This window comes from Drechmeria coniospora, chromosome 01, assembly GCF_001625195.1.
Source record: "Drechmeria coniospora strain ARSEF 6962 chromosome 01, whole genome shotgun sequence".
Classification (NCBI taxonomy): Eukaryota; Fungi; Ascomycota; class Sordariomycetes; order Hypocreales; family Ophiocordycipitaceae; genus Drechmeria; species Drechmeria coniospora.
In genome coordinates this window covers 771,314-790,497 of record NC_054389.1, presented here as the reverse complement: position 1 = coordinate 790,497, position 19,184 = coordinate 771,314, and the positions used below count along the sequence as shown (strand labels likewise).

At 51.9% G+C, this 19,184-nt stretch overlaps 2 protein-coding genes across 2 annotated transcripts; one reads left to right on the top strand and one right to left on the bottom strand.

Annotated features, from left to right (window-relative positions):
* Positions 1-84: 84 nt before the first annotated feature.
* Positions 85-947, top strand: DCS_00199 (uncharacterized protein; the record flags this gene model as incomplete). Its single annotated transcript, XM_040797541.1, has 2 exons — positions 85-94; positions 136-947. 2 exons carry the CDS (start codon positions 85-87, stop codon positions 945-947), a joined length of 822 nt encoding a protein of 273 aa, XP_040658424.1.
* Positions 948-2,569: 1,622 nt separating this feature from the next.
* Positions 2,570-15,947, bottom strand: DCS_00198 (uncharacterized protein; the record flags this gene model as incomplete). The annotated part of the gene is made up of 6 exons (XM_040797540.1): positions 2,570-3,427; positions 4,143-5,715; positions 5,780-5,840; positions 5,891-6,003; positions 6,068-6,128; positions 6,278-15,947. 6 exons carry the CDS (start codon positions 15,945-15,947, stop codon positions 2,570-2,572), a joined length of 12,336 nt encoding a protein of 4,111 aa, XP_040658423.1.
* Between the last annotated feature and the right edge of the window lie 3,237 nt (positions 15,948-19,184).

The window sequence follows — 19,184 nt, the reverse complement described above, 5'->3', positions numbered from 1 at the left end:
TTGAGCAGGCCGGGTACGCACACGCCAGCGGCTGAGCAGATCTGATTTGCTTCGGCACATGTCCCATTATCGCGGCAACCGACGATGCTTGCAGGTAGGCAAGTCCCTGAAAGGCAGCTCTCGCCAACTGGACAGGTTGCGTTGTCGTTGCATCCTGGAAAGGCTGTGGGGAGGCATATGCCAAAGGTGCAAGTGCTATCGTTGCCGTCACACTGCGCATCGGTTTTGCAACTCGTCAAGTTGCGTGGTACGCAAACACCGATCCTACAAACGTCCGAGGTGGCACATGCCGCGTCGCTGGTGCATGGTGCAAGTATGTCACCGGGGAGACAGACCCCCCCTATACACGCTCGTCCAACGGTACACTGGATGCTGCTGGTGCAGTTGGACAGTCCTTGAGGGAGACAGGTACCGGCCTGGCAGACCTGTCCTGCGCTGCAGTCTTGCGTGACGCTGCACGGTGGCAACACGGTAGGCAGGCATATTCCAAACGTGCACGTCTTGCCGCCGACGCACTGGCTCGAGGAGGAGCAGACGGTGACGTCGCCAGGCATGCAGACGCCGAGACGACATACCTGGCCAATGCCGGTGCACGTCGCGTCGCTCGAGCATGGCGGCAGCAGGCCGGGCAGACAAACGCCCTCGGTGCAACTCTGACCGTTGATGCAGCCTGCGCTCGTGGTGCAGTTGACGAGCCCGTCGGGGAGACAAACGCCGGTGACGCAGCGGTCGGCTTGGATACAGTCTCCGGCCGATGTGCAAGGGGGTATTGGTGGAAGCAGGCAGATGCTTTCCGTGCAAACGAGCGGAGCGGTACATCCTGCGGTGCCGTTACCGCATGCCGTGAGGACATTGGGCAAGCAACGGCCAAGCCTACAGACCTGAGCGCTGGAGCACTGGACATCCGCTGTGCAGGCGTCGAGCGCATCAGGCAAACAGGCTCCTGAAATGCAGATGTTTCCGACGGCACAGGTGGAATTGCCTCCAGCGCAGGACGGAACCAGGCTCGGCAGGCACACGCCGCCGGTGCAGCTTCGGCCGGCCCCACAATCGGCATCGGCGCCGGCGCATGGCGGATACCTCGGCGGCATGCAGACGCCTGAGACGCACTCTAGACCCGTGCCGCAGGAGCTGCCATCAGCACAGGACGTGATTGTTTTTGGTAGGCAGACACTAAGCCTGCAGATGGTGCCGCTCCCGCAGGAGGTGTCGTTGGTGCAAGCAGGGAGCAGGTCCGGCACGCAGAGACCCTCCGCACAAATGCGGCCGATGCCGCACGAGTTGCTGGCGCCGCAAGGCGGGAAGACGTCTGGGAGGCACCGGCCGGATGAGCACACCAGTCCGGCACTGCAGTTCACTGCTGTGTTGCACGGGGGAAATATTTCGGGCACGCAGATTCCGGCAGCGCAGACCTGGCCCTGGTTGCAAGTGCTCGTCATAGTGCAGTTGGTTGTTGTCTCGGGGATGCAAACACCCAATCTGCAGACTTGGCCGCTTCCGCACTGGCCGTCGTTGGAACACGTGGCTAGGAAGTCTGGAAAGCAAACGCCATCGATGCACATCTCATCGGCATCGCACCCCCCTTGGCTCTCGCATTGCCTTAGTGTGCTAGGAACGCACGTCCCGGACCGGCAATCCAGCCCTTTGGCGCAGTCGCTCTCTGCTTGACATGGCGGAAATGGTTCTGGAAGGCAGAGGCCACCCTCGCAACGCTGCGTCATATCGCACTGCTCATCTGTCTCGCAAAGTCGGACATCTGTCGGGAGGCAGACCGTCTCGCGGCAGACATGTCCCCCACCGCAGTCTGCATCCGCCTCACATGTCAGGAGTGTGCTGGGCAGGCATTTACCAAGAAGACAGATCTGGCCGTGATTGCAAGTATCGATGATCTCGCACGTATCGAACGTCGACGGGAAGCAGAGGCCGCTGGAGCACGTCTTTCCCCTGCCGCAATCTGCGCTCTCGCTGCAGGGCGAGTACAGCTCTGGAAGACAGAGTCCCGCCGTGCAGGCTTGGTAATCACTGCATGAGCTGCTATTCTGGCAGGGTACCAAGGAAGCGGGAATGCATCGCCCGAGCCGGCAGACTTGCCGATTGCCGCAGTCGGTATCTGCGTCGCAATCTGGAAGAGCCGAGGGCAGGCATATGCCGGACACGCACGACTGCTGCGCGGGGCAAGTATCGGTGCAGTTGGAAAAGATGGTCGGGATACACACGCCCTCCGTACACGCCTGGCCTCGGAGACAATCTACGCTTGTTGAGCAGTGCGCAAAGACCTTGGGGACGCAAAGACCGCCTCTGCACGATTCTCCACCATCGCATGCGGATGGGTTGTCCGCCGTGCAGGTGGTTGCCGCGTTAGGGAAGCAAAGTCCGAGACGGCAGACGCGGCCGGCGCCGCAGTCAGCATCGACGCCGCAGGTTGGCAGGTCGCTTGGGACACACACACCAGCGACGCATCTCTGGTCGCCGGAAGCACAAGGCTCTCCACTGAACGAGCAGGCGGGAAGTTTGTCTGGGAGGCAGGTACCGTTGCGACATAACGCGCCTCTACCGCAGTCTCCAGATATCAAACACGGTGGTAGCAACTCGGGGATGCACAGACCGGCCGAGCACCGCTGGTGAGAACCACAATCTCCCGTGGCGTTGCAACTTGTGAGCTCAGAGGGAATGCACCTGTCCTGCCGACACACTTGGCTCGTGCCGCAGTCGCCGTCTGCCGCACACACAGGAAGCATAGGGGGGAGACAGACACTACCGACGCACTGGCGGCCGCCAACGCAGTCCTCGTCGATTCCGCATACCGGCAACGTTTCAGGGAGGCAAGTTCCCGATCGACAGGCGTAGGTGGCATCGCAATCTCTGCTGATGATGCAGGGGGGGTAAATCGAGGGTAAGCAAAGACCTCCCGAGCAGACGAGCTCGGCAACGACACATTCCGTCCCGTTCGTGGTACAGAGAATGGGTTTGGAGGGGAGGCATAAGTCCAGTCTGCAGACCTTTCCTGTGCTGCATCCATGATCGTCTTCGCACGCCGGCAGATTCGCTGGTAGACATCGTCCTCCGACACAAGTCTGGCCTTCGCCGCAGATCGGGTCGGTCGCACCACCGCAAGCTGTGAGATTGCCGGGAAGACAAACACTGCCAGCACAGACATCTGCCTCACCGCAGTTGGCGTCGTCTGCGCAAGGAGGGAGTGCTTCGGGGAGACAGATGCCGGCAACGCACCCCTCCCCGTTTCCGCATTGACTGTCGTTTTGGCAGACGACAAGCCCCTTGGGTATGCAGTAACCCAACCTGCAGATTTGTTCGCTGCCACATGTGGTGTCGTTGATACAAGCGGGCAGGACTGTAGGAAGACAGGTTCCATTCCTGCAAGTTTGATCGGCACCGCATTGCCCATCTGGAACCAGACACGTCTCGAGCCCTGATGGTAGGCACGTCATCCCTGCCGTACATGTCTGCCCCTCAATGCAGTCGTCTTCCTCCGAGCATGGTGGGAACAGTGGTGGGAGGCAGAACCCAGCATTGCAGACCAAGGACCTGTCAACACAGCCTTGATCAATAGTGCAATTCGCCAGCGTACGCGGCAAGCAGACTTCCAGCCTGCACACATTTCCAAAGCCGCACTGTTCATCCGACGTGCAGGACGAGAGGATGTCAGGTAGGCAAACAGCGCCCTCAATACACCGCTGGCCAGCACCGCAGTCAGCATCAACCAGGCAATGCAGCAGTCCGCTCCGAAGACACGAGCCGCCCAAGCATTCCTCGCCGTTATTGCAGTCCTGGCCTATTGTGCATGGCTGGTAAACCTGTGACAGGCATAGCCCGGCAACGCACGTCTGGACCGCACTGCAGTTCGTGTTGGATGTGCAGACAGTAAGGAGGTCGGGGATGCATCGGTCGAGACGGCACACCTGGCCGATTCCGCATGAAGAATCACTCTCGCAAGTCGCCAGCAGCGTGGGGAGACAGACCGTTCCAACGCAAGTCTGATGCGCCGCGCAGGTATTGTTCCGTAAGCAAGCCGTAAGCGAGGTAGGGAGGCAAAAGTCAGATATGCAGGATTCACCATCCGTACAATTCCCTGACAATGTGCACGGTGGATAAACAATCGCTTTGCACCGTCCGGCAACGCATACACCGTCTCCACACTCCCCATCCGATGTGCAGGTCTTGTTGGAGGTGCAAAAATTGTCAATGCAAATGGCGCCGTCAATGCAGTCGACTGCTGCGTTGCACGGTAGCCGGCAGATTCCTCCAACACAGACACTGCTGTTGACACAACTTGGGTAGCAGTTTTCTGTAGGGGTGGAAGCTCCGGCGGTCTCGATTTTGCTGCTCGATGTAGTTTTGTCGCTGTTGCCACGGGTTGTCGTAGTTACTTCACTGGATTCTCTTGAGGTCTGTATTCCCGATGAGACCCCCAAGGTTGTGCTCACTTGGCTTCTTCCACTTGGTGTTTCCCTCGTTTCGGTCTCTGATTCAGTTCCCTCAGCTGCAGTATTTACGGTTTTAGTTGTTGACGAGGCTTCCGATGTAGCTCCGTCAGCACTGCTTGGTGCATCGACCATTTGTGAGGCTGCTGAAGAAGCCGTGCTCCTTAAGGATTCTGTCATTGGTAAGACCTCTGAAGCTGTAGTTTCCGCATTTGTGTGGCTTGAAATCTGGGGTGCTGATGAGGATCCAAGCGTCATGGAGGGTGTGCTGGTATCCCTTGTTGATTCTGTTTTTTGAGTACCTGATGAAGGTTCTTCACCAGTGTCACTCGAGACTGTTGTTTCCATGTCTCTGGAGGTTATGTACCCATTGCTGGAGCCGTGTTGTTTTTTTGTCGTCACATCTCCTATTGCAGTACCACTTGGGGCCTCAGCTGTTGAAGTGAACCCTGTGATAGCGTCCTCACCAGTGTTTGTGCTACTTGATGCTATTCTTGACGCACCCGATATAGTCTCTTCGCTGGTTTCCCTTGATGTCGGCATCATAATTGAGGCACTAGTGGCTTCGTTATTGGTAACAGTGTTTCTTGGCGATTCGTTCGTGGTGTTGATATCAGCACCAGTAGATGATTTTGTCATAGAGCTTCCTGTTGTAGCGTCGTTGCTGGCTCCTCTTGATGTTTGCATCATACTTGAGGTACCATTAGCTACGGTATTGGTAGCAATGTTACTTGGAAATCCGTTCTTAGTGCTGGTATCAGTACCAGTTGATAATTTTGTTATAGAGCTTCCCGTTGTAGCGTCGTTACTGGTACCCCCTGATGTCTGTATTGCATTGGTAGCACTTGAAGATCCGTCATTGGTAGCAATAATACTTGATGATCCGTTCATTGTGCTGGTCTCCGTGCCGGTTGATGATTTTGTCATAGAGCTTTTGGTTGTAGCGTCGTTGCTAATACCACTTGATGATTGCATTGTACTTGAGGTACTAGTATCTTCGGTATTGGTAGCAGTGTTACTTGGAAATCCGTTCTTGGTGTTGGTATCAGTACCGGTTGATGATTTTGTTGTAGAGCTTCCCGTTGTAGCGTCGTTGCTGGCTCCCCTTGAAGTTTGCATCATACTTAAAGCACTAGTAGCTTCAGTATTGGTAGCAGGGTTACTTGGAAATCCGTCCTTGGTACTGGTATTAGTGCCAGTTGATGATTTTGTCATAGAGCTTTTGGTTGTAGCGTTGTTGCTGGTACCCCTTGATGTCTGTATTGAATTAGTAGCACTTGAAGATCCGTCATTAGTAGCAATAATACTCGATGATCCGTTCATTGTACCGGCATCAGTACCAGTTGATGATATTGTCATAGAGCTTCTGGTTGTGGCGTCGTTGCTGGTACCACTTGATGTCTGTATTGCATTGGTAGTACTTGAAGATCCATTATTGGTAGCAATAATACTTGATGATCCGTTCATTGTGCTGGCATCAGCACCAGTTGATGATATTGTTATAGAACTTCTAGTTGTAGCGTCGTTGCTAGTACCACTTGATGTCTGTATTGCATTAGTAGCACTTGAAGATCCATCATTGGTAGCAATAATACTTGACAATCCGTTCATTGTGCTGGCATCAGTACCAGTTGATGATATTGTCATAGAGCTTCTTGTTGAAACGTCGTTTCTGGTACCACTTGATGTCTGTATTGCATTAGTAGTACTTGAACCTTCGTTATTGGTAGCAATAATACTTGACAATCCGTTTATGGTGCTTCCTGATGTAGCTACTTCGCTGATGCCCCTTGAATTATGTGTTATAGTTGAGGCATTAGAACTTGCAACATAGTTACTGGTAGCATGATTGGTTGATGATTTTGTGGTAGATCTTTCTGATGCGGCCTCATTTCTGGTGTCACTGGAGTTCTGGATCGTAGATGTGACATCTGCAGTGGCATCGGTGCTAGCTCCAGTTGAAGACATTGTACTGGGACTTTCTGAGGTAGCAACTTCACTGGAATCCCCGAGAGATTGTGTGGTATATGAGGCTTCAGAGCTTTTGTCATTATCAGTGCCGCTTGATTCAGTTGTTGAACCTCCTGACGTTGCCGCCTCTGTTGTGCCACTCAGGGTTAGAGTCCCAGATATAGCTTCGTCATTCGTGCTGCTCGTTGGAGCTTTCAGTGAGCCTCTCGATGTGGCTTCATTGCTGCTACTTCTCGGAGTCTCGGAAAACAAAGACGCCTCAGTGGTTGTGAATGTTTTGATATAGCTGCCTGGACTCTGACTCGTGGACGATGCGTTGATAGCTTCGTCACTGGAGCTTCTCAGAGTTATAGCCTTGGATGAGAATTCTTGCGTAGCGTCGTTGCTCATAGTGTCAGATCCAAACATTGACGAGTATTCGGTCGCTGTGGTTGCTTTGATTGTGACCTTTGAGATCTGAGCCGTTGAAGTAGCTGATTCCGACATATCGCTGGTAATGCTTAGTGCCCTAGTTGTTACGGTTCTTGAAAAATCATCTTCACTAGCGCTTCTCGTCGTCTCGGGGTTCGGTAATTCTCTTGATGTATTCGCTTCAGTAATGTTCCCTGAAGACTTCAACGTCAACAATGTTGATGTAGCTTCAATGCTGATACTGATTGTTGTGTCAGAAGAGGATGTTGTAGAGGCTGAAAATTCTTCGGTAGTACTGCTTCGTATCTGAGTCGATGAAATTCTTGATGTAGTCATTCCACTATTGCTACTTAGGATCTGGGTCGTGGGGATTGCGAATGTGTCTTGCTCCCTGGTGCTGCTCAGAGCTCCCAGCGTTGATGCCGGTGAGGGGTTTGTTACCACTGCATTAGCGCTGCTTAGAGTCTGAGACGTGGAGGCTCCTGCTGTAGCCTCGTCACTGCTGTTGTTTGGGGTCCGTATGGATGCAGAGCTTGATTTTTCACTGGAGCTCTTTGGAGGCTCATTAGCTGTTGTAGTTCTGGTAGGAGTGACTTCGTCACTTGTGCCGCTCAGAGCTCCCAGCGTTGATGCCGGCCAGGAGTTTGTTACCATTGCACTATCGCTGCTTAGAGTCTGAGACGTGGATGCTCCTGCTGTAGCCTCGTCACTGCTGTTTTTTGGGGTCCGTATGGATACGGAGCTCGATTTTTCACTAGAGCTCTTTGGAGGCTCATTAGCTGTTGTGGTTCTGGTAGGAGTGACTTCGTCACTTGTGCTGCTCGGCGCCCCCGACCTTGATGAAGGCCTGTAGTCTGTCACCACCTTGCTAGCGCTGCTTGAAGTCTGAGACGTTAAGACTCCTACTGTAGCCTCGTCACTGCTGTGGCTTGGTGTCTTTATGGATACAGAAAACGATTCTGTACTGGAACTCTTTGGAATCTCAGTACCTGATGTAACTCTAGTAAGGGTGACGGAGTCATTCGTGTTGCTTGGGGCCCCCAGCGTTGATGAAGACCCAGACGTTCCCACTTCACTAGCGCTGCTTAGAGTTGGAGACCCCACGGCTCCTGATGGGTCCTCTTCACGGCTGCTGGTTGGAGTCGGCATGGACACAGAGATCGATTCTGCACTGGAGGTGGCTGATGTAACTCTAGTAGATGTGGCTTCGTCACTATGGTTGCCAGAGGTCTTAATCATTGAGGTTTTGGTGGTGTTCGCTTCGCCACCGCTTTCAGTTGGGGTTTCCATTGTTGATACCACCCCCGAATAGGTACCACTTGCCGATTGTTTTGTTGAGACTGAGGGTACAGCTTCATCGCTAGTGCTGCTAGGGACCCAAGCTGTTGAAAACTCTTCAGTGGCTGTGGTTTCTTTACCGGGGCCGCTCGTTGTTGAGGGTCCAGACGTTTTGATCCCTTCGCTGATATCACTTGATGCCTCCGACATTGCAGTTTCAATGGTTACCTCAAGGTTAGTGCCGCTTGAGACTTCTGTCATGGAAAACGTAGCGTCAGATTTCATATTGATGCTGCTTGAGGTCTGAGCCGTTGATGGGACTCCAGTTGCTGTGACTGTTTCAGTTGTATCACTTAAAGACCCATACGACGTATTCATAGGCACTTCATTGCTATTGCTTCTTGAGGTCCTGGGTGTTGTGATGTCGTTGTTGCTAATGGGTGTCTCTGTCACAGATACTGTTGATGCAAACCCAGTGCTTGTACCGTACGCCAACTCAGTGGTTGAAAGAAATTCTTTGGAATCGCTAGAAGTGCCGCTTAATATCTCAGTCGTCGAGGTCATGGAGGTTGTGATATTAAGAATGGTGTCTCTTGGGGTTTCGGTCGTTGAGTGTCTGAATGTGCCTTCAGTATTTGCGTTTAACGTTTCAGTTATTGACGTTGTCCCAGTGGTAATAGCTGCGGCTGTGTTATCTAGACTAGCACTGCTTGGGGTTTCAGTTGTTGAAAAGGCCGCTGTAGTTAAAGAAATGGCCGTGCCTTCATCGGCGCTTGAAATCTCTGTTAATGAAATCACGGAGCCTGGAGTTCCAATACTAATATCGCTTAGGGGCTCAGTAGTTGAGGTCCAGTATGCTGCATTGTTGCTAGTGCCAGGTATGTTGTAGGTGGTTGATGAAGTCTCGGTCCCTGTAGTTCCTGAGGTTGTGACCGCTTTTGTAGTGCTACCTGAGTTAGCAATCATTGATGAGGCTCCGCTATTTGCAGTTGTAGTCATGGTTTCACTGGTCCCTCTTGAACTCTGAGTCGGTGATGAAGCTCCGGTGACTGTATCTACTTCGCTAGTCTTACTTGAAATCTCCGTTTCCAGGGGCGTGAAAGTTGCACGATTATCACTATTTCCGCTTGCACCCTCAGTTTTAGACGATAATATGGTTCCCGATTGTGTGGCCTCATTGATGGTGTTATCCTGCGTCCCAGTTCTTGAGGAACCCCCGGTCTCTGTGGCTCTTGAGTTTGTAATTGCTGATGTTTTTGAGTCTTTGTTGGAGCCTCGTGATGTCTGGGTTGAGGATTTAGTTGTAGCTTTCACGTCTGTGCCGCTCACAGCCTCTGTCGTTGACATGGATTCGGCGGTCGGAGTTCTTGAAACTTCATCTCCAGTAATGGTACTGGCTGATGTACTAGCTTTCGAGATTCCCGAGCTCGTGGTATCCATTTCGCTCCAGGTTTCAACCGCGGAGGCTGTTGTAGTCGTGGCTCTTGAGGTTTTGCCTTGTTCACCAGTACTGCCTGAGGTATTGGTTCCTGATGTGTCTCCTGAGGTAGACTCTTCAGTAGAGCCACTTGGAGTCACGGTAGTTGGGGTAATAGATGTAGTTTCCTTGCAATTGCCACTTAAAATCTCAGTCGTCAGAACTTCTGTCCTCGTAATTTCTTCATCATCATTTTTGGAGGTCTCTTTGCCAATAATTGAAGCTGTTGGTTTGGTCCCTGTAACCGTTGCTGTGCCGACAATTGTTCCAATCCCTGCATTGGAGGTGCCAAGTATCAAAGTGGAGACGATTGTATTCTCCCCAGAACCCCCAGTACCTGTTTGTACGTGACTGCGATCGCCAATACTATGTTCTGCTGAGTCATTGATGGTTTCTGTAGTGTGTCTTCTGGTGTCGCTGATCATGACTGTGGTAGAAGCTGCAGAAGTGAATGGAGTCTCTCTAGAATCTTCATCAGTTGTAAAACTCTCACTACTTGTACTAGAAACCTTGACTGAGCTTCTAGCAGTACTCGTGGAGGCACCTGTAATTTGTGTGCTTTCACTAATAGTACCACTTGAGATTTCAATGGTTGAGTCGCTTGAGGCTGATGTTCCAGCAGTGATTGTACCCTCTACTGGCCCTATGTCAGTCGTAGCTCTTTCACTTGTAGTACCATTTTTGTCGAAGCTTCTAGTAGTCTTGAAGAGTTCTTCAGACCGTATAGTACTTGATGAATGCTCAATATTAGTCTCACTTGAGGTTTCAGTAGTTGTAGTTGAATCTGGAATAGCCACCATAGGCTCAGTGGACACACTATGGCCTGTACTTCCTTCACTAGTTGTGCTACTAGTTTGAGTTGTGGTTGCCATGATTTCCGTAATTCGCGTGGCCTTTTCTGACTCCGTGGCTGTCCTGGTTGATTCACTGCGAGCGCTGTTTGTTGATTCGGTTTTTGACTCGCCAGTAGAAGACGTGGCATATTCGGACTCGTTCGCAGTTGTTGCTGTACCACTAGATGTGCCATTATCATCAGCTGAGGGTTTATTGGACGTCGTACTACTCTTGGTGTATGCTTCTCCCTCAATACTCGCGTCGCTTGCTGTCTGAGTGGTTGATGAGTTTGCAGAAATCGTACCGATTTCGGACTTTCTCGCCGTTGTGGTTTCATCACTATTAGAGCTGACCAACTCCACAGTTGTAGTTGTAGACCTGCCCGAGCTGCTGGAAAACCAGTTTCTAGTACTGATTGTTTCACTAGATGCGACGAAAGTTCTACTAGTCATGGTAGGGTCTTTGGGAGTTATTCCACCTTCACTGTTGGTCTCGCTTTTGGTCTGAGTTGTTGAGAACCCGGTAGAAATTGTGTTTTCCTGCGACTGCATGGCAGTTGTAGTCTCCTGACCGGTATCACTGTTTGAGCTTTCAATGATTGAGATTTTGCTCGGAGTTGTTGTAATCTCCTCGGAATCCCCAGTAGTTGTGCTTACATCACCTTGTGTGCCACTGGTTTCGGCTGAATTCCCAGTACTTGTTTTAAACTCCCCTCCTTCCACAAAAGTTGTAGTTCCGATACTGCTCTTGGTACCACTTGTTTGCGCCAGGGCTTCAGTAGTAGTTGTGACCTCATCAAATAGACCAGTACTTGCTGCTCGATCACTCCTGCTTGAAATGCTCCCATCTGATAGTCCATCAGTTGAGGATTCCATAGTACTTAGTAATATCTCTTTGTGACCGGTAAATGACCTCGTGATCGTTGAGATTCCCAAATTGGTTGAGGTTTGAGTAGTCAATGATTCATTGGTGGATACCCCAGATGTCAAATGGCCAGTGGTTGAGCCTTCCGCAGTTGAGTCTCTGGTGGAATACAATGCAGTAGTCAAGACTTCGGTAGATGACGTTTCTGTGGTTGTGGTTTCAGTGGCTGAGGTTCCAGTAGTTAGGTCCAGAGTGGATGCATCTCTAGTAGCCAACGTTCTCATAGATGTGTCTATTGTATCGCCATCTCCGGTAAAAAGTCTTGTAGTTGATGTAGTCGCTGTGATTGAGTCTTCAGTTGGAATGGTTCCAATAGTCGCCTCTCTGGTCAAAACAGTTCCAGTAGTTGAGTCTCCAACGGGCGGTGTTCCACTCGTTGCAGGCGCGCTGGTTGGATTTCTGCTTGTCATCGCCGACTCCGGGGTCTCATACGTAACTGTGGTGCCACCACTGCTAGTTGTTCCCCCAGTTTCCCTAACAGCAGAACTGGTAGTATTGTTTCCAGTCACAGTCCCGGTTAGTTCAGCAGCAATCGTACCGCTACTACTAATTGTTCCTTCGGTTTCCATAATACTGGAGATGGTAGCATCGTTCCCGGCCGCAGTCCTGGTTGTCTCAGTACCTGCCACACCGCTTTTTCTGGTTATTCCTTCAGTTGTCCGAACAGTAGAGATGGTAGTGTTTCCGGTTGTGCTCAAAGGTGTGCCAGTACCTTCAGCGCCACTGCTACTAGCTACTCTATCGGTTTCCCCACGAGTAGAACTGGTAGTACCCATTCCGGTTGCACTTCCAGTGCTATCAGTAAGTTTTGTACCGCTGCTACTAGTTGTTCCTTCAGTTTCCAAAACGGTAGAGATAATAGAACTGCTTCCAGTTGTGATCCCAGTTGTACCAGTAGGGTTTGGATTGCTACGGATAGTTGTTCCTGCGGTTTTCTTGCTTTCGGCCACAGTCCCAGTTGTATCAGTAGCTGTTGTACTGGGTATTCCTTCAATGTCCCGAACAGTAGAGATGGTAGTATCGTTTCTGGTTGTACTCGCAGTTGTATCAGTAGCTGTTTCATCACCATTGCTAGTCATTCCTCCAGTTTCACTAACAGCAGAGATGTTAGTATTGTTTCCGCTCGTATTCCTAGCTGTGTCGCTGGCGATAGTACCGCTACTGCTAGTTTTTCCGTCAGTTTCCCCAGTAGCAGTGGTAGTAGGATATTTTATGGTCGTCATCCCAGTTGTTTCAGTAGTTATCGCGCCGCTACTGCTAGTTGATACTCCAGTCTCTTCAACAGTAGAGCTGGACGTAAAATTGTTTTCAGTCATGGTCCCGGGGGCGTCACTTGGAGCCTCACCGAAAGAATTATGCTGTTGGTTTCTCCTCGTTGTTGAGCTTTGTTCGCTACCACTAGTATTCTCCGTGGTGTCTGTGGTAGTTGAGGTCACGGAGGAGGTTGACGGTTCTCCCGTTTCGCTAGCAGTAAGAGCCGTTTCAATGCTGAAGGTAGTGGTTTCAACAGTTTCTCCAGTCACAAAGGTAAAATCCACAACACTCGTAGACCGTCCGTCATTCAGAGTAACACTCGTCGGTTCATCGTGCTCAGTTGTGGTATCCCCAGTTATAGTACTTGTCAAGAAATTTGTAGCAGAAGTGTTAGTAGAACCTTTCTGCCATGTCGTTTGATTTGCAGTGATTGGAGCATTATTGATAGTGGTTGAGGCCCCTGTCTCTCCAGCTCTGTAGCTGCTGCTCCTATTTGCAGGACCCCCGACTTCCTCAGTGGTACTCAAAATGATATCGGCCGTCTCGATTGTAGAGACGCCAGTAGATGTTGTAGATTCTCCAACGTCTCTGGTAGTGGCTACAAAACCGATTTTGGTGATTTGGACCTCCTTGGAAACGTCGCTTTTTGTAGACTCGTGCTTTTCCGTAGTGGTACTCCTAACTCTGCCATCACCACTCGTGCTACCGTCCTGCGTTGCCGCAGTGGGCAAGTTTGTCGTAAATGTAGACTCAAAAGCTATCTCCCTAGTTAAGGAAGCATCGTTCCTCGTGATAGTTCCTCCGGCATCTCTGGTGGTCAAGAACATACTGCTGGTGCTGATAGACTGATCAGTCTCCGTACCACCAGTCATCTCTTGATTTGCGCTAGTTTGTGTCAATTCCTCGGTCATGCTTGTGGGCCCTTGATCACCACTCCAGGAGTTGAGACTATTGAAAGTAGAAAATTCTCCTGTTGATGAAGTTGGCACTCGAGCCTCCTGGGTTGTAGGTGAGCCACTAGTCCTGTTGATCCATCCTGTTTCGTCAATCAACGTGAACTGGGTCACTTTTGTACTCGTGCTGATTGTCGTTGTGGTTGTTTCGGGATTTTTAGTACTTGTCAGGCTTCCTTCAGTGCGGGTTTGAGCTTCGGTTTTGCTTTCTTTAGACGCATTCGCTTCAGTTATAGTTGAGCGAGTTTCCAATGTGAATATCTCTCTAGTGCTAGATGTCTGGTCGATCTCACTTGTAGTCTTGTTGACTTCGGTATTGGTTTTGCCACTATAATTCGTCTGCAAAGTTGTCCTGCCAGAGGTTCTTGGGGCTCCCTCACGGGTACTTTTGACCTCTCCGTTCTCATTAGTTGCACTGGAGGCTCTTGAAGAGTACTTGGGTAGTTCTGAATCACCAATTGTACTTGGAATGCTGGTAGTAGTACTATTAGACATCCCAGTGCCTGTGGTGGCAATGGCTTCGTTGTTGCTGGTACTCTTGCCGGCTCCAATGGTAGTAGATGTGGTTCCTTCAATATCACTCGCGTTGCTCCCGGCGGCTCTAGCACTAGTTGAATGGCCGATGGTATTCGAAAACATTTCTGTTCTGGTGTGCTGATTGCTAAGAGTGGTGCTCTGACTTCTGATCTCGCCGGCATTTTGCGAGGTGTTCTCGCTCCCGTCGTTCGAATGCGAGAAATCCGTAGCGCCTGTCGTCTCTGGGTCGTTTACGTGCATTGTGCGTATGGACCTCTCACCGCTGGTGGCCGACCAATGGCTACTGAATGTGTGCTGTTCGCCTCCAGATGTGCGCCTACTTTCTTCATTCGTCGTGACTCTCGTTTCGCGTCCGGCATTCGTCGCACTGCCGTCGGTGTTCTTCGAAGTTGAGCCAGTTCCCTGATGTTCACTTAATGGAGGAACGCCACCCTCAGATGTGATCTCGCTCTGTGCTGGAGATTTTGTCGTGCTCTCAGTGTCACCGCTTGACGGAGCTTCCGTGTCTTTGCTTGCGGTTCCTTGCGGCTCGCCGATCCCGTTGCCCGTTGTCAGCCAAGTTGTCGTCCCGTTTCTCTCAGTCCTAGTGGCTTCATTTCCCATCATGCTGGATAGCATTCGGGTTGATACTGGACTATCGGTATCAATGGCATCAGTCCCGTCATTTTGAGCCGAGTTGTTTTGCCGGACGCTCTTGGGAGTGGCAGACTTGATGTCGGTTTCTTCCGTGTACAGGCGCTCGGTCTTGGACGTATTTTGTGTCGCATTGTCTGGGTTAGCTGTCTCGGTGTCTAGAGCTGTATTCTGCGCACTTTTTGCCGTTTTTCCATCAGTGCCTCTGGAGGAAGCAGCTCCTGCACTACCGGCGTCAGAGGTGCTCTTGTCGGCTGGATCTTGGCCACCGACGACGGTGACGGTGACGATCTTGACGACGGCGCAGGAGCAGGCATCATGGCCGCAGTGTACGACATTGGTCCCTGGATGGTGAACGTCGCGGACGCATGCACCAGAAATGCAGACCTCTGCACCGTCGCACTCAGCATGGTCGCCACAGCGGGACGGGTCCAGCCCGATGTAAATGGGGGAGCATCGGTCCAGAAGCTTCGCTTCTCCAACACGACATGCGGCCGAATCCCGGTGCAGAGCATCCTCCTCCGTGATGTTGACCGGCCGGCATGCGCCCGAAAGACATAGCTCTCCTGGTTGGCATCTCGTCCCGTTCGGACCACAGCTGTTTAGGTCGGTGGTAACGCTGATCTGACGGCAAAGGCCGTCTCCGCATGGAAACCCGAGGGGGCAGTCATCGTCGCAGCGGCATTTGGTCGATTTCGTTCCCAGCTCGAAGGGGGTGCAGGTGCCGTTGAAACACCAGTTTCCCGGCTCACAGGCGAATTCGGACTCGCCGCAGCTCTTGGGATCGGCCCCGATGTCGATGGTGACGCAGACGTCGTTGACACAGAGCTGTCCTGGGTCGCACACTCTCTCCTGCGGGCCGCAGCGTCTCGCGTCGAGGGCGATTCGGAGCGGTTGGCAATCACCCTTGCCGTCTCTCCATTGTCCCGTTCTGCAGTCCTCGACTCCGCCAGCTGCCGTTGCTGGGCTGCTGATGTTTAGCGGCAGGCAAGAGCCGACAACGCAGATCTCTCCTGCTTTGCAAGCCTGCCCAGCAGGTCCGCAATGAAGGGGATCGAGGTTGACGACGTTTGTGGTGCAGATCTTGTCGACGCAGAAACTGGCCCCGGGACAGTGGCCGACATGGACTTGCAGGCGAGGAAGGAGTTGCCCAGTTGGACCTTCCATCTGTTGCAGCGGCATGGCCATGGATGCCAGGCTGGCCAGGACAACCATGCAGCCGGTCTTTGCCGTCATGTTCGCGGCAGCTCCATCGATTCAATCGCTGCTTGCTGACTTGGACACAACAGGACGTCTGCTTTTCGACTTACGAGATCAGGTACGCATGCGTGGGAGAGACGCGAGATGCACGGTTTGCGCGCCTTTCGAGTTCGATTCGACCATCCGTACCTGTACATACAGGAATTGCGGTACACTGTACATGGATGCATACAGTATGCATGCGTACGACCGATCTTTGGCGATCGATCGATGCATCCCCATCGATCCTAGCAGGGAACGAAGGATGCTTGGTCCTCTAGACGTACACCCCTTCCCGGTATCCGTGTCGATGGTGTCTACGCCTCGGCAGGCCGCAAGACAATGCGGAATGCCCTGCACCGTCCAGTACTTCAGCATACACTCGTCGTTCGATCAGGCCATTGGCCTCATCATGCGAGCAACGATCCCGTACGGTGCATAACCGTGGCGGGAGCGGGTTCAACACCACCGCTGCACAGGCAACGCTGCTGTGCAATGCCCATACAGCACCGGCAGTCCGTTCATGAATAACAATGCAACTACAGGGGACATGTGCATGCATCATGGGCAGCTGCATACCGTGTACATGTACTGTGCTCCGTCCGTGCAACTTCACCTGCGGGTTGCTCCAGAGAGACAGGCAGGCGTTCAAGTCCAAGCGCACATCGAAAGGCCAAATTCCATTCCTCGACCGATCGGGATTCCTTTCCGAACCATGGACCAAGTGCGGAGCACGGGGTACCGGCCTCGCCAGCGGATTCGTCCCCCGGCTCGTTCCCGCGACATTCCAGCGGAGTTTAATCCTCCAAACTGGGTAAGGAATCGAGTAGGGATACCCGGATGCATGGGAATGTACTTACTTGCCATGTATTTTGTACTATGGTCCGTACTTGATGCCCTCCTGGCGAGTGCCGCATGTCACGCCTCCGGGGCGATCAACGCGCCGTTACTTTACCTTGCGCTCGGATAGTCGCCGAGTCGTGAACGCGTCTCATTTGCGAGCCATACGCAGATGCGTTCTAGTCCTCTTTCTCTCACCCCGTACGGGCATGCCGCGTGCCGTCGTAGCCAGCACAAGGTTCACTGGTCTGAGCCCGGCGGTCTGGCGGTCCAAGACGTCACTCATTGTGTGCAAAGATATCCGACCCGTAGACAATTCTCACATCCCCCCTATGAATCTTAAGGGCACCGGGGAATCACCATGTCGCTTCAGCATGGCTCATGCAACGAACCTGAGCGGGATTCACAGAGTACGAGGGGAGGCGGCGGATACTGCTCCCATATAGAGTCGTGATGTGGGTAGCCGTTGGGGTACGATGATGCAGTATTACTACTTACAAGTACGGAGTTTTACTTGAGGAGTCATTACATGCAACACGTGCGTGCATGCATTACTCCTCGCATCTACATTTGCTAATAAAACTTGCGAATAGTACAGAGCACTGTAGCCGCATGTATGGGATGTATTATTTAAGTACTCCGTACTTGCGCGGGATCAAGTGCGAAGTATTATTACTCTGTACAATACGGAGCAACACAAGTATTTGTACTTCGTACTCCGTACAGAGTAGTAATATCAATACCCCGTACAAGTACAGAGTACACGGAGTAAAACTACTACGCCCCGTACATGTAAATATTATACGAAGTACTCCGTAACCTCCAGTCGTTCCGCCTGCTCCCGCCTCCCTCCCCGGGCTTCCCTTGCCGGAGATGTGTTTGTGAGACATTCGAACGTTGCTTTGACTCGCCACAAACTGTTCTGCACTGAACTGCTCTAATTGCGCTGAACCCACTGGAACTCGGATACGCCACATTCATTAGTCGCAACACCCCTTGCCGTCTGGGAGCTGTTGCCCAAGGCCGAGCACGTTCAATCTCGTTCTCGTTCGTTACGATACGAGAAGGCAGTGCTAGAAAAGACCTCAACCCTGAGTTGAGATTCGACAAGAACAGAAAATGAATGATAATACTAGCTAGCTGTACGGAGTACTTACTGTTGTATGTGCCTGAAAGTTCGTAGGTACAAACTCGGTTGATACCAAAAGTGGGTCCCAGACACCCACATGTCGGTCTGGCACTGTTGCAAGTTTTTAGTGCTCCCACAGCAGCAAGTGTACTCCTTACCATTCCCTGTAATACTGGAGATGCTCGCCCCAAGTCGCTCCCGTCACCAACCCCCACGTGAAGCTCCATTGTGAAATGGGGGGGCCTATGAATGTCGGGGTAGTTTGCTCGTCGGCTCTCTGGATTTCTGCCACTGTCCCACATTCGATAATTCCCACGGCGTTGGCCATTGCTGTCTGGGACTGCAAATCAGAGGCAGAGAGGGGAGGTCTCCGCCAGCGAATCATTGGAAGACGATGTGCGGAATAACGATATGGCAACTTGCACCGTCCAGCCATCGCGCACCCAATCAACAATTACGTGAAAGGTATAATGCATACATTCATGTCGCACCGCGAGTCTTGTCTTGGCGTATCCCTTCAGCAAGCCCTCAATCCTCAGCCTCTCAGGTAAACCGTGTGAGAGTCTCCCGAGAAAAAACGTCGGGGAAAGCCCTGAAACAAAGCTTCAAAGGTCCGCCCTAATATGAATCCGACGCCGATGTTGCCCGGCAGTCACGAGCAAGCAATGATAGGATTCAGCGCTTTGTCACATTCTGAGTTCCTAGAAACTGATATGAGTGTTGTTATGGCTTAGTCGCTACGAACCGATGGACCCCTACCTTGCTTTAACATTGGATGCTGCATCCTTGGAAAGTTCAAACGGCCTACCGGAAGAACGTTTCGGGCTGGTCGCGATCCGCAGTCGCGTGGTCGATGAAGGGGGGAGGAGAGGACGAAGGCTACAGTGCATGGATGGAGCTTCAGCCTTGGCGAGACCCAGGTCAAGTCACCAGTTACCCGGTTGTATTGTTTCATCCCACCCCTCCATTGCCATTCCCATTCCTCCACCGTCCCGCAAATCATGCATAGACATCGTTGGGGGTGTCAAGGCGAAGGACGTAGCGATACCATGTGTACAAGTACACGGTAGAGTACAATATCTACAGCAATCCAGGTATCGGCTGAAGGTTAAGGAACCCGTTTTAGCTTCTTTACGCGCCATGCGAGCCTGAGTTTCCATGCCACGCGAGTTCAAGTTGAGACGCCGCATGAAGCTCGAGCACCTTCAAGCCGACTCGGCTTATCTCGTCATGTTTCTCCTTATGTTTGCGTCGATTTTCAAGTA